At 37.7% G+C, this 15,063-nt stretch overlaps 1 protein-coding gene across 9 annotated transcripts in view; it reads right to left on the bottom strand.

The window, feature by feature from the left end:
- Positions 1–15,063, bottom strand: part of DLG1 (discs large MAGUK scaffold protein 1) — a 271,361-nt gene that overhangs the window by 249,859 nt on the left and 6,439 nt on the right. For all 9 annotated transcript variants that reach the window (XM_024241216.3, XM_024241214.3, XM_024241212.3 and 6 more), the window contains exon 4: positions 5,651–5,817. In XM_024241216.3, the coding sequence (XP_024096984.1) occupies positions 5,651–5,817 (167 nt within the window). The remainder of the gene's footprint in view (positions 1–5,650; positions 5,818–15,063) is intronic.

Here is a 15,063-nt window from a genome sequence, read left to right on the forward strand (position 1 = left end):
GGGAGCCACTACGCCCAGCTAATTTTTGCATTTTTTGTAGAGATGGAGTTTCACCATGTTTCCCAGGCTGGTTTCGAACTCCTGAGCTTAAGCGATCTGCCCAACTTGGCCTCCCAAAGTGCTGGAATTACAGGCATGAGCCACTGCGCCCAGCCCCAAAATCTTACTTTTATGGTTTCTTTTTTTTTAACCTTTGAATCTCTAGTCTAGTTGAAATATATTGTGATGTTAGGAGTAGGGTGCATCCTTTTCTACTGAAATGTCCCATTAAATCAGGCAATTCCTCCTACTCTTTCATCTTGCCTTTTTTTCCAGAGGGAGTCTCACCCTGTCACCCAGCTGGAGTGCAGTGGTACGATCTTGCCTTCCTGGGTTCTTTGGCAACCTCTGCTTCCTGGGTTCAAGCGATTCTCATGCCTCTGCCTCCCAAGCAGCTGGAACCACAGGCACACACCACCACACCTGGCTAATTTTTGTATTTTTAGTAGAGGCGGGGTTTTGCCATGTTGCCCAGGCTGGTCTTGAACTCCTGACCTCAGGTGATTCGCCTGCCTGGGCCTCCAAAAGTGCTAGGATTACAGGTGTGAACCACCAGGCCTGGCCTCATCTTTTTAAGAGCCATCTATCCTTCCTTATAAATCAACCCTTTTCTACTGAAATATCCCATTAAATCAGGCAATTCCTCCTACTCTTTACTCTTGCCTTTTTTTAAGTCATATATCCTTTCTTATAATCTCTAAAACTAATTCACTCTTATTTTAGAATAGAATTGTTCTCTTAAAAATGACATGTTATTTTTAAAAATTAAGAGAGAGAGCTGGGTGTGGTACCTTACGCCTGTAATCCCAGCTACTCTGGAGGCTGAGGTGGGAGGATTGCTGGAGACCACCACCAGGAGTCTGAGACTAGCCTAGGCAACATAGTGAGACCCAGTCTTCAAAAAACTGTTTAAAGAAATGGTTTTAGGGTCGGGCATGGTGGCTGAGGCCACCCAGCACTTTGGGAGGCCAAGGCAGGTGGATCACCTGAGGTCAGGAGTTTGAGACCAGCCTGGCCAACATGGTGAAACCCCATCTCTACAAAAATACAAAAATTAGCTGTGTATTATGGTGGGTGCTATAATCCCAGCTACTCGGGAGGCTGAGGTGGAAGAATCACCTGAACTCGGGAGGTGGAGGTTGCAGTGAGACGAGATCGTACCATTGCACTCTAGCCTCGGTGGCAGAGCAAGACTCTGTCCCCCCCCCAAAAAAGAAATGATTTTAGCTGGGTGTGGTGGTGCACACATATAGGCCCAGCTACTTAGCAGGCTGAGGCAGGATGATCCCTGAAGCCCCCAAGTTTTGAGGATACAGTGAGCTATGATCGCACTACTGCACTCCAGCCTGGGTGACAGAGTGAGACACAGTTTCTAAAAAAACAAAAAAAGTAATACAGAAAAGTACAAAAAAGAAAAAAATCCCTATCACTCTGAAACAATCATTAAACACTAAACAAACATTATTCCAAACATCTCACTAGACATATGCTCAAAGTAAAAGATAATATATACAAAAAAAATTTTTTAAGAAAATGGGATACTAAGCCTGTCCCTTTAAATTTACTACATCAGAAGAAATGGAACAAACAAAGTTATAAGGTCACAAAGTAACTGACAAATGACCTGGCAAGAATTAGATCAGTTAACTTTAAAAAAAAAAAAAAAAAAAAAAAGACAAAGAAAACTGGATAGATGCTTTAAAGATGAAGATTTGCATTTTAAGAGAATAACAGTCAAAGCTTTGTGAAAACTGAGCAATCTTAACTACTTTTAGCAAAAATAATCCTCTTTTTAGTCCTGCAAATGCAAACATGAAGTCAAATAGGCATGCTGCATGCAATTTTGTTGGAAAAGATTACTATATCCAAGAATTAGTATACAAGTATAACCTAAATTCTGTTTAAGACAAAATGGTTTTGATTTTCAAATTTTTCAAGTTATAGTACAATAAACTTTAAGTTTTAAGTTATTTGTTTTGAGTAAGTGGATTCTCTAAGTCCCTTTTTAGTCCTAAACATCATGCCCCAAGAGTCTAAAGTAGCAAATGAAACAAGGGATCAAATGATCACTTAGCCAAGTTTTCCAAATGAAGCACGAATGGATGGGTGAAAGGGAACATGCTTACCTTCTCTCATAGCACCTTCAAAAAGTAGAAATTAAATCCCCAAACATTCCAGGTTTTTTAAAAAAAATCATTATAAATATCATCCATCAGTGTGTTTCAAAACTATTTACATTTTCAGACAAACATTTGTCAGGATTTTCTGTCATCTCTATAAGATGGTACTTCCTACTAACTGACCTTGCTCACTCAAGTTTGATATATACAGGTTTTTGCTACTTTTTAAAAATCTAGGCCTTGATGGACATATCCCAATGTTCCCCTTAGAGTCCATTCATGAATACGAACAGATTTCAAACATTACTACAGCATTTTCCATGTGCCATGCACTAAACAACACTCTGTGACCATATTCTCTTCTCATCTACTTTCCAAACTAATAAGATCTGACGCTCACAATATGAAAGTTCTTTTTCTCCTATTCCCTTGAAGTGCCTTTATCATTTTCATAATATATCTTTCAGGAGGTGTAGAAACCAGAGCTGCAAATAGCACTCTAGATATGAGTGCCTCGTCATTTTATAAAAATTGAAGTGTTACCAATGTCATTTTTGATGAAATTCAATGCACTACTGATCTTCCTGAATGAAATGTATATGGAAAAAAACTTTCAGCTTACAAAACTGTCCACTTTTTCAATCTTAACGAATACCTACAGTTAAAAATATGATTATTGATATATAATTGTATGTATTTATAGGGTACATGCGATATTTAGTACATGCATACAATGTGTAATGGTCAAATCAGGGTATTTAGAATATCCATCACCTCAAACATTTATCATTTCTTTGTGCTGGGAACATTTCAAATCTTCTAAACAATTCTGAAATAGACAATAAGTTATTGTTAACTGTAGTCACCCTATTGTGCTACTGAACAGTAGAATGTATTCCTTCTAACTATTTTTAAACTCATTAACCATCCTCTCTTCATCTTTTCCCTCTCCCACCCTTCCCAGTCTCTGGTAACTATCATTCTACTCTTTACCTCCATGAGATCAACATTTTTAGCTCCCACATGAGAACATGTGATATTTATCTTTCTGTGCCTGGCTTAATTTCACATAATGACCTCCAGTTCCATCCATGTTGCTGCAAATGACAGGATTTCATTCTTTTTATGGCTTAATAGTAGTCCATTTTGTGTGTGTGTGTGTGTGTGTGTGTGTGTATCACACTTTATCCATTCATCTGTTGATGGATATTTAGATTGATTCGATATCTTGGCCACCGTGAATAATGCTGCAATAAACATGGGGGTGCAGGTATCCCTTTGATATTCTGATATCCTTTCTTTTGGACAGATACCCACTAATGGGATTGCTGGTGGGCAGTTCTATTTTTAGTTTTTTTGAGAAACCTGCATACTGTTTTCCATAATGGCTGCAGTAATTTACATTTCCACCAATAATGTCAAATATTCACTATCAATGGTTACACTGATCCAGCCATTACTTAAACAATCGCCTATACAAATAAGTAAATCGAGTATAAGAATTCGAGGCTTTATAATCAAAGGTATCATAAATCAGACAATAAAAAATACTAGTAAGCAATTCAATTCTCTTAAAGTTTAACATGTTTTTTACATAAGCAATTTTCTAACCTAGAACTAAGACAATAAATGTGAAATAACTGTCTTAGTCCATTTTGTGTTGCTACAGCTGCATACCTGAGACTGGGTCATTTATGAAAAACAGAAAATAATTTCTCACAATTCTGGAGGCTGGGAAGTCCAAGATCCAGGTATCTGATCTGGTAAGGGCCTTCTTGTTACATCTCAACATGGCAGAAAGCAAAAAGGTAAGCTAAAATGCAAAAGTTTTTGTGGAGGCTCTTTTTTTTTTTTGAGATGGAGTCTCGCTTGTTGCCCAGGCTGGAGTGCAGTGGTGCCATCTCAGCTCACTGCAATCTCCGCCTCCTGGGTTCAAGCAATTCTCCTGCCTCAGCCTCCCTGGTAGCTGGGATTACAGGCACATGGCACCATGCTCAGCTAACTTTTGTATTTTAGACGTGAGACGTGGTTTCACCATGTTGGCCAGGCTGGTCTCAAACTCCTGACCTCAAGCAATCCATCCGCCTCGGCCTCCCAAAGTGCTGGGATTATAAGCATGAGCCACCATGCCCAAGCTGTGGAGGCTCTTTTATAAGGGCCTTAATCCCATGAAGGATAGAGGAGTCCTCATGGCCTAATCACCTCCTAAAGGTCCCACCTCTCATTATCTTCACATTGGCAACACCTGAATTTTGGAGGGCACACATTCAAACCATAGCAGTAACTGACTGAAGACATTTTAAAAATCCATTTGAAATAGACCTCAGACTATTATAAAGGCAAGTGATGTATTAACCCAAAGAGTATGGAAATGGAAATTATCCTGGAAAAAGTGATGGAAAAAAAGCGTAAAGAAAATAAGGATATACACAATAAACATTATACTAATCAAAAAGAAACATACAAGGTCTAGGATTAATAAAGAGAACTGTGAGTTGGGTGTTAAGAGTCCTGAAATTCAAAGGTATAATTGCCCAAACTAGCTAAATAAAGTGGGTCAAGTTATTTTATTATGGATCTCAGTTTCCTCATCTTTAAAATGAAGACAAGGGATCAGATGTGCTCTGATTCTTCCTGCTCTAAAATTCTATAGTTCTGTTACTTAAAACTGAGAAGCCATCTAACTTCTTTACCAAAGTGCTATCTGGTTGCGGCCTACCACCACTTTTCCCTGATTTATTATTCACCAAACAGAAACGTCGCATTTTCCAGGCACAGCACTATCTTACACTAACTAGAAAGGACTAGATTCAAATTCAGACAAATAACCACTTTCAAATGACTAATGCGTCTTAGGCAGAATCTTCGTTACAAAATGCTTCATACCTCTGCTATACCATATCCAACTGGGCAACAGTATAACACACACAAAAAAGAATATTACTAAGATAGTTATGAATACTCAAAGAAATAACTTTACAGAAAATGTAGAAACCAAAGCTGATGTTCAGGTTTATTCTTCAGTCTCTAGTGAGTTTGAATGCCATCCTTCAAGCCAATAAAGAAGAGATTCCTTGAGATAAATGGGTACAACTTAGAAGCCCAGACCACAAAACTATATCCCTATTTCTACGAAAGAATACCAGAGCAAAACTATCTTTTCAAAGTACCATTTTCAAAGTACCACTTCCATTTTAATTACCACACAGGTGAAGCCTTGTTGAGGTCTATCATGCAAAGAATTTTTTAATAGTCTAAATCAAGTATTTCAGACTTCAAACATTCATAACATTTTAAAACAGGGGCAACAGAGAATCTGAGCTTTGCTTTTCAAAAATATTTTTAACCCCATTCTCTTTATTCTATTATAAATTATATTTCCATAACAAAATCCACTTGTATAAAATATTATTTTAATAAAATAAAGAAACATAGTAACACAAATAAAGTGATCACCAAAAAATAGCTTCAGAACACATTTTTTATCTCACCTCTACACTAGGGCTAAGGCTGCTTGGCAGTGTCTCTGAAGTCACAGTAGAGCTTGGAAGGCTGGAAATCTCCCAAGTATTCACAGGTTGAATTGGTTCAGACGGCTTTGAACGATCTATACATTTTGGATTATCCAGTAAGGTCACTTCATAAAATTCTTGAATATCTAGAAGGAGGAAAATAAAAATTCATAAGTATTTATATTTTCTAACTAAATTATGCAATGCTATAACAACATAACTCAAAAGCACAATTTTTACTCTAGATTAGTAAATCAATTCCCATCGTATAATGTACTTAAACAGTGAATATTATCTTATTTCATTATATCACAATCATATCAGAACCTGCAGGGCACAGTGTAAAATTCATAGGCTTTTTACACTTCAAAGTCAGCACTTGATTCAAATCCCAACTCCATCACCAACTAGCTACAAGTTCAGGCAAACTGCTTAACCTCTGGTAACTTGCCTCTTACCACTGTGAATTGTTTCAAGGCTTGAGTATAATGCATATAAAATGCCTAGCACTATAGCACAGAATAGGCTCCTAACAGATGGTAGCTAATATCATTACTGTGAATTCTACAGATAGGAGTTATTACCATTTACCACCAATATCTAAGCTGGGAATGTAAATCCCTCAAGTGGTTTTAATTGCCCTTCTAGCCAAAGCCAAAAAAAAAGAGGAAGTTAAAATCAAAGAACTAGAAGGGCTTTCGGATATCCTCTAGTCTGAATATTTTATAACAGTAAATTAAATATTTTATACTACTTTAGAAACAATCAGTTAAAGTCATGACAAAACTCTAAAACAAATGATAAATTTATTTATAATAGCACAGGATAATTTAAAAAATCAAATGACTTTGCAATCAGCTAGAATTATAAAAACTTAGTATATTAACACTAATTATTCACGCTATTCCGAAGCTATAAGTAGCAGTTATATAATGCTTAGATTCACCATGCTTAGTTCCTTATTCACCAACTTGTATAATTTTGGATAAAGGAATAGTAAAATTAGGCATTACCCTGTATAGAATAACTCATAACTGTAAGCAACATTTAGACAGAATAACTTAGACTTCTTGCTTCTCATTATTTTAAAAGCATTAGTCCTTTTAAAAATGAACTTCACAAAATAGAGACAAACTTAACTCCCTTTTCAGTTGTGTTTTTTTTGAGACAGACTCTCGCTCTGTCGCCCAGGCTAGACTGCAGTGGTATGATCTCGGCTCACTGCAGCCTCCACCTCCTGGGTTCATGCGATTCTCCTGACTCAGCCTCCGAGTAGCTGGGACTTCAGGCACGTGCCACCATGCCTGGCTAATTTTTGTATTTTTAGTAGAGACAGGGTTTCACCATGTTGGCCAGGCAGGTCTCGAACTCCTGACCTCAGGTGATCTGCTCGCTTCAGGCTCCCAAAGTGCTGGGATTACAGGTGTGAGCCACCGCACCCAGCCCCCTTTCAGTTTTAATAACCAGAGGAATTGCAAAACTTTCCAAGTAAAGGGCTGGTAAAAACTAACACTTGTACAGTGAGGATAATATTAACCGACCTCACAGGGTGTTAAGAATATTATATACACACATACGCACACACACATATGCGCTATGCATACACGCAAACACACATCAATGTAAAACAAAATCCAACCATAGCAAAATAATGCTTCAGAAGTCACATCTCTCAATACTATTTTATCAGGAATTGCCAAATTTACTACCTAGTATAAAATGATAGTCTTTCAATAAACCTATGCAAAAATTTAACTTGAGTACAACTCTAAACTTAAACCTTCACCACGAAAATTTAAAGAAAATGGGAGCACAGAGGGGTAGTCAAGAGACTGCCAACAGCTACAAGTGATTCTATATTCATCTGAAGATCCAGAACGCTTACCAAATACCAAAGAATAGAAATCACCTATTACATTTTTATTTACTACCCCGCGAAAAATTTTCTTTGAAAATAATGATGCACTACAGCAAGCAGGAAGAGAAAACAAGAAAATGCAGAAATACTAAAATATGTATTAGGAAAAAATTAGATTTTAGTTGATTCACAACTGAAAACATTAATTTTGTTGAAACCTACTAGGTCAATCTTATCACAGTCTATTCCTCATTTTCCATTCATAATCTGCAAGTGCTTTCCCTGTTTTGGCCTAAGCTGGGTTTCCACAAGTCCAATTCCTGAACACAGATCTAAATAAGGCCACAAAAAGCTCTAACATGTACACTAAGAAACTTCCAAAAATCAAACTTGAAGAAAAGCAGTTAGGTCCAACAGAATAGGCCAGAAACATTCTTATTTATTAAAAAACAAACAAAAAAAACTGGAAATCTCCAAGATCACACATTTCAGAAGCCTTCAAATATACAATTTTCTTTTACATAAAAACTTTTCATTACCTTTGTTATTTTCTTGCTAGAATTCAAAGTCTGCAAACAATGGGAGTAAAGGGAAAGTGTAGAATCCCAGAAATACTCTCAAAGGGGGTAAGGAATGGGAGAAAGGGAACTTTCAAATAGGCAAAGAAATGTTCTAGCTTTTGGTGACAACTTACATAATCTTAAACAGAGAAACCCACAAGCCAAGAAACATTTCTCAAACTAAAGAAATAAGGCAATACTAACTTAGAGTCAGAGGAGAAAATCTAAATACAGGCCCAAGAGTATGTAATAATTTACCATAATACCGGTGACATTTCTAATCTCTGAGAAGATAATAATTTTACTTGATGTGGAAAAGAGAATGAAAAGACAAGCCACAGACAGGGAGAAAATACTAGCAAGACACATACCCAATAAAGGACTAATATTCAAGTGGACAAAAACTTCTTTAAGACTCAACAATAAGAAGACAATCCAATAAAAAAATAGGCAAAAGATACAAACAGACACTTCACCAAAGACAGAGATGGCAAATGAGCATATATCAAATATCACCAGGGAATTTCAAATTAAAACAAGATACTACTAAACACCTATTAAAATGGCTAAAATCCAAAGCACCAACACTACCAAATGCTGGTGAGGACACAGGGCAACACATTGCTGACAGGAATGCAAAATGGTACAACCACTTTGGAAGGCACTTTTGGCATTTCTTAAAAACTATACACACTCATACTATATGCTCCAGCAACTGCGCTCCTTGGTATTCACCCAAACAAGCTGAAAACTTAAGTCAACTCAAGACCCTGCACACAAATGCTCACAGTAGCTTTATACTAACTGATAAAACTTTGAAGCAACCAATATGTTCTTTAACAGGTGAGTAGATAAACTGTAGTATGTCTACACAATGGAATATTATTCAGTCAAAGAAAGATACGAGGTATTAAGTATGAAAAGGCATGGAGGAACCGTAAATATATTACTAAGTGAAAAAAGCCAATCTAAAAAGGTTACATACTTATGATTCCAATTATGACATTCTGGAAAAGGCAAAACTATGGAGACGGTAAAAAGATCAGTAGTTTCCAGGAGTTTGTGTGGGGGGTGCAGAAGTGGGGTACAGGGGAAGAAGAGCACACAGGATTTTTAGGATGGTGAAAAACAACAGCGGTCTCCAACCTTTTTGGCACCAAAGACCGGTTTTATGGAAGACAATTTTTCCACAGAAAAGAGGGTGGGGTAGCTTCTGGGGTGAAACTGTTCCACCTCAGATCATCAGGCATTAGATTCTCTCCTAAGGAGGGCACAATCTAGATCCCTCACATGCGCAGTTCACAACAGGGTTCATGCTCCTGTGAGAACGTAACGCCGCTACTGACCCGACAGGAGGCAGAGCTCAGGTGGCAATCGCTCGCCTGCTGCTCAGGTACAGGTCTGTGGCACGGGAGTCGGGGACCCCTGCTGTACAATACTGCAATAGTGGATATGTGTCAAAGCAAAAAATGTGCACATCAGATTTGTCAATGTACAATGCATAGAGTGACTACTAATGTAAAGTACAGGCTTTAGCTAATGACAATATATTAATATTGGCTTATCAATTTTAACAAATATACCACACTAATGCAAGATTTTTTTGTTTTTGAGACAGGGTCACTCAGGCTGGAGTGCAATGGTATGATCACGCTCACTGCAGCTGTGATCCCCCTGGCTGCAGCAATTCCGCCACGTTGGCCTCCTCAAGCGCTGGGATAATATGCAAGAGCTACCTGAGCCTTTTTTTTTTTTTTTTAAAGAGACAGAGTCTCACTCTGTCACTCAAGCTGCAGTACAGTAGTGCCTTGACCTGGGCTCAACAAATCCTCCTACCTCAGGCTCCCAAGTAGCTGGGACGACAGGTGCATGCCACCATGCCTGGTTAAATTTTTTTTTTTTCCTAAGACAGGGTCTTACTATGTTGCCCAGGCTGGTCTCAAACTCCTGGGCTCAAGGATCCTCCCACCCTGGCCTCCCAAAATGTTGGGATTACATGCGTGAGCCACCACACATGGCCTGCAAGATGGAAAAGGGAAGTGGGGGTTTGGGATATGGGAACTGTACTTTCCACTCAATTCTTCTGTAAATTCAAAACTGCTGAAAAAAATCTATTAATTTTTTAAACTGCATGAGGGATAAACATATTAAAAGGCAATCTCATACTTTGTATCAAGATAATTTCCAAATGCATTAAAATGTTAAAAAAAGTCTTGAAAGAATTTCAACACAGGTGAACGTTTTTACAATCTTGGCAATAGATTATAATAATCTTGGGGCTTAGAGTATTGGGGATGTTTCCAAACGTGTTATTAAGGGCAGAATGCACTATATTGATAAAGAAAAATACTGATAAACCTAACCATATATATGTATATGTTTTCTTTAAAATCCAAGTTTAAAAGCAAATAACACGGGAAGTTATTTGCAATTTACACGGCAGAGTTGATACGCCTAATGTAGATTTTATACTTCTAAGAAAAAGGAAAGAGGAGGAGGAAGGGGCACAAATTAAACAGATAATTTACAAAAGAAATTAAAATAATTAAAGACTTTCTTACAGCTTTGGTTATTTCTTTAATCAACAAAATGCACAATAAAACATAAAAATGACTAAAGGTATATTCCATATATCAGAGTAGAAAATATTTAAAAGATGGATAATACTCTATATTGTTTAAGGTATGATGAATTGGTCATTCTTCCACATACTTCCTAAAAAATAAATACAACATTCCTAAGAGTATTTAACAAATTACATCAATAGCCTTAAAATGCACACTCCCTTTGACCAAACAATTCATTTCTAGAGTTTGTCCTAAGAATATAGTAAAGAATTGAAACAAAAATGCATATGCAAATACAATATTTATAATTCACAAAAATTACAAACCTAAATGCTCCTAGGAAACCATTAAAAAAACTACAGAAAATCTATATAGGCCGGGTGCGGTGGTTCACACCTGTAATCCCAGCACTTTGGGAGCCTGAAGCAGGCAGATCACGAGGTCAAGAGATCGAAACCATCCTGGCCAACATGGTGAAACCCTGTCTCTACTAAAAATGCAAAAACTAGCTGGGCGTGGTGGCGCACACCTGTAATCCCAGCTACTCAGGAGGCTGAGGCAGGAGAATCACTTGAACCCAGGAGGCAGAGGTAGCAGCGAGCCGAGCTTGCACCACTACACTCCAGCCTGGCGACAGATCAAGACTCTGTCTCAAAAAAAAACCCTATATAAACAGTCACTTAAAATGGTACAAATCTGGCCAGGCACGGTGGTTCATGCATGTAATCCCAGCACTTCGAGAGGCTGAGGCGGGTGGATCACCTGAGGTCAGGAGTTCGAGACCAGCCTGACCAACATGAAGAAACCCTGTCTCTATTAAAAATACAAAATTAGCCGGGCGTGGTGGCACATGCCTGTAATCCCAGCTATTCAGGAGGCTGAGGCAGAAGAATCGCTTGAACCTAGGAGGCGGACGGAGGTTGTGGTGAGCTGAGATCAAGCCATCGCACTCCAACCTGGGCAAAAAGAGCAAAACTCCGTCTCAAAAAAAAAAAAAAAAAAAAAATACATACATACATACATAAAATGGTACAAATCTACTGACATGGAAAGACATTTGTTGATAAACTTTAGAAGATAAAAACAGTATGTATAGTACAGAGAAATCATACTATTCACACTTATACAAATACAACTGCAGTATATCTCCCCCACAAAAAAGGGCAACTCTGTCTACCCAATAAGTGACTGTCACAAATAAAAAAAGGAGAAGATTCTTCCTTTAGGTAGTCTGAGTTTTCATGTGCCTCTCAAAATGTGAGCATCTTGCTATATCTCACTGTGCTGAGTGTGATTCTATAATTACGTGTTTTTAGTACAAGAAGTCAAACAAGCCAGTTGCTTCATCTAGGGCTCAAGTGAAGAAATCATTCCTTTCCACTAGAGGAAAAAAAAAATTGTGCTGTAATTAACAAGAGCTAGTGTTAAATTTCTGAAGGCTTTTCAGGGATAATTTTAACTAGATGAGGTTTTTCACCTTACATGCTGATTTTAAGTATCAATTCTCACGTAGGAAATAACTGCTTTACTTAGAAGTTTGTTTTGCAAAATGAAGGTGGGGGTGGTGTGTATACACGTGCGCGCGCGTGCGCGCGCACACGCACACACACACACACACACGCACACACACGCACACACACACACACCATTCCAGGATATTCATCCCATGGATGAAGTAGGAGGTAACCTCTGGTGTGAGGATTTTCTTATGGTATTTTACATATAATAATCTGATCTCAAATGTTTTATATAGAACATGCATCATTTTTATAATAAATTTATTTTGGAGGGTTACAGGAAAGGCAACTAGAAAGCTGAAGAACACTGAAATATAACTCTACCATTTCAGAGGAAAAAAATTCTATCAGTTCATTTACTAAAAGCAAGTATGATTATTCAGACAATACCCAACTGAGTAATCAAAATTAACATCATCAGTGAAGGGCAGATGACATACTAAGATATACTACAATAATCAAATCTTCTCAAGCACAAATACTCTCTCTTCTAAACCAATGTTCATTTAAAAAGTCATTTTTGATCCCTAGAAGAAAGAATATCCTATAAAATTTAAAAGTTTGTATTATTGTTTCACACACTAAACAAAGGAAAGATGTCAAGCTAGTAGGCAAAAATAAATTACTTCAACACTTTAGATACTAACAGACTAACAATCATACACGACTCACAAGCATATTCTGTAAAACAAGGTGTGTACTAAAAGAAACCAGAGCTTCTCAGAGAAATGGCTGATTCCAGGGCTGGGGCAGGAAAGGTACAAGATAAACCTGGAACATCTTGTTATGCCAAAAATTAAGAAAGTGCTCCAAAAAATGATGAAGGCATGTCATAAGGACACAAGCTTGAAAGGGCCCCCACTGGATCACTCAGAGCACAAACATCATTAAGGATGGTAATAAATGATAAGTCATTGAAAAAAACCAGGTATCTGCAAGTTCATGAAAGACACGGGAAAAAAGAAGGAAGGCTCTTGATTAGAATAAAATGCAAAGTGTTAACTGGTAAACCTAGGAGTGCTACTGTTAGAAATCTTACTTTTCAACAACCATATTATAAACCGGTTCAAGAATCATCAATGGATGCTAAATATGGGTGGAAACTTTGCTAAGGAGTAGGATATATACATGGTGTTAAAGTGTCTCTCCCGCATATTGCCTATAAGCCACAAGGGGTAAAAAACAATGACTATAGGATACAGAATTCAGACAACACCCAACTAAGTAATCAAAATCAGTATCATCAATGAAGAGCAGATGACTCTGTGTACCTCTGGATGTGCAGAATCCTAAGCCAGGAATACATAACCTGAATCTAATCACAAGCAAACATCAGACAAACCCAAAATGAGAAAATTATATTAAAAAAAAGTAAGAGTGGAAGGAACTGCGTTTTTCAAAATCATCAATCTCAGCTGGGCGCAGGGGCTCACGCCTGTAATCCCAGAACTTTGGGAAGCTGAGGCAGGCCGATTGCTTTGAGCTCAGCTCAGGAGTTCCAGACCAGCCTGGGCAACACCTGTCTCTAGAAAAAATTAACCAGGCATGGGGGCTCATACCTGTAGTCCCAGCTACTCAGGAGGCTGAGGCAGCAGGATTGCTTGAGCTTGGGAAGCAGAGGTTGCAGTGAGCCACCACTGCACTCCAGCCTGGGTGGCAGAGTGTGACCCTGTCTCCAAATAATAAAAAAAAAAGTCAATCTCACAAAAGACAAGGAAAGGCTGTGGAAATGTGCCCTAAGTAAAGAGACGTGACAACTAACGGTAATATCTGGTCCAAGTCTGGATTCTGCACTGAGAAAAACTATGACCCTGCAGAAAGGAAATGGCTTAGAAGAAATATTTAGATGCTTTTACAACTCTGATTCCAAGGTTCTAAAGAGAATTCAACCAGATTCGACATAATCAAAACACTGCTTCAGAGCAGTAGTAAGCAAACTATTAGCAAATAACTCAATCTAATTAAATCAAAACCATCAAGTGAAAACTTACTAAAATTCTCCTTCAATTTCATAAAGTTTTAGCCAACGATGTGATCCATATCCTGTTTTCCTTACTCAAATCTAGCCTGCAAAGTTACACACACACAGTTAGCAAGAGACTAAAACGTAACATCAGTGGGACCAAAATAATGCAAAAGAAATTTAAGAAATTTTGACATTTTACCACTATAGCTGGAAGATCTCAAACCCTGATTACTAAACACACTGTTTTCAAAATGTGTGAATTCCATCATCATAAACTTAATTCACCATTATAAATATTTTCCTTCAAAGTGACAATCATTTAAAGACTACTAACCCTAAAGATCGCTATCTGTCTTAAGCATGCTTGTCATTTAGTATTCTTTATCAGATTAAAACACTCAGTTCTGAAAAACAATGATAAAGAATATCCCAATGGTTGACGGTGAGAAGTATCTATGGATTCAGATTAGTTGAGTTCAATTTCTGGCTCCACAATTTAGCATCTGAGGGTCCAAGGGCAAGATTGCTCATTTCTCAGTGCTTCAGTTTTCCAGTCTATAAAACAGTACAAACACCTCATACAGGTCAATGTACACCTCACAGGATTACAATGACTAAATGATATATTTGTATTAGCACACAGAAAGTGCTCAATAAATGTTGGTTATTATGTTTTACATACACTTGAAGAGGAGTCATATACTCACAATTAGGATGGCTATTATCAAAAAAAGAAAGGAAAAAAAATTCACTATCGGCAAGGATGTGGAGAAACTGGAAATCCTGTGTGCTGCTGGTGAGACTGTAAAATGCTGCAATCACTATGGAAAACATAATGGTGGGCCCTCAAAAAATTAAAAATGTAACTGCCGTATGATCCCACAATCCTATTTCTGGGTAAATATCCAAAAGAACTGAAAGCAG

This window comes from Pongo abelii, chromosome 2, assembly GCF_028885655.2.
Source record: "Pongo abelii isolate AG06213 chromosome 2, NHGRI_mPonAbe1-v2.0_pri, whole genome shotgun sequence".
In the NCBI taxonomy this organism is placed as follows: Eukaryota; Metazoa; Chordata; class Mammalia; order Primates; family Hominidae; genus Pongo; species Pongo abelii.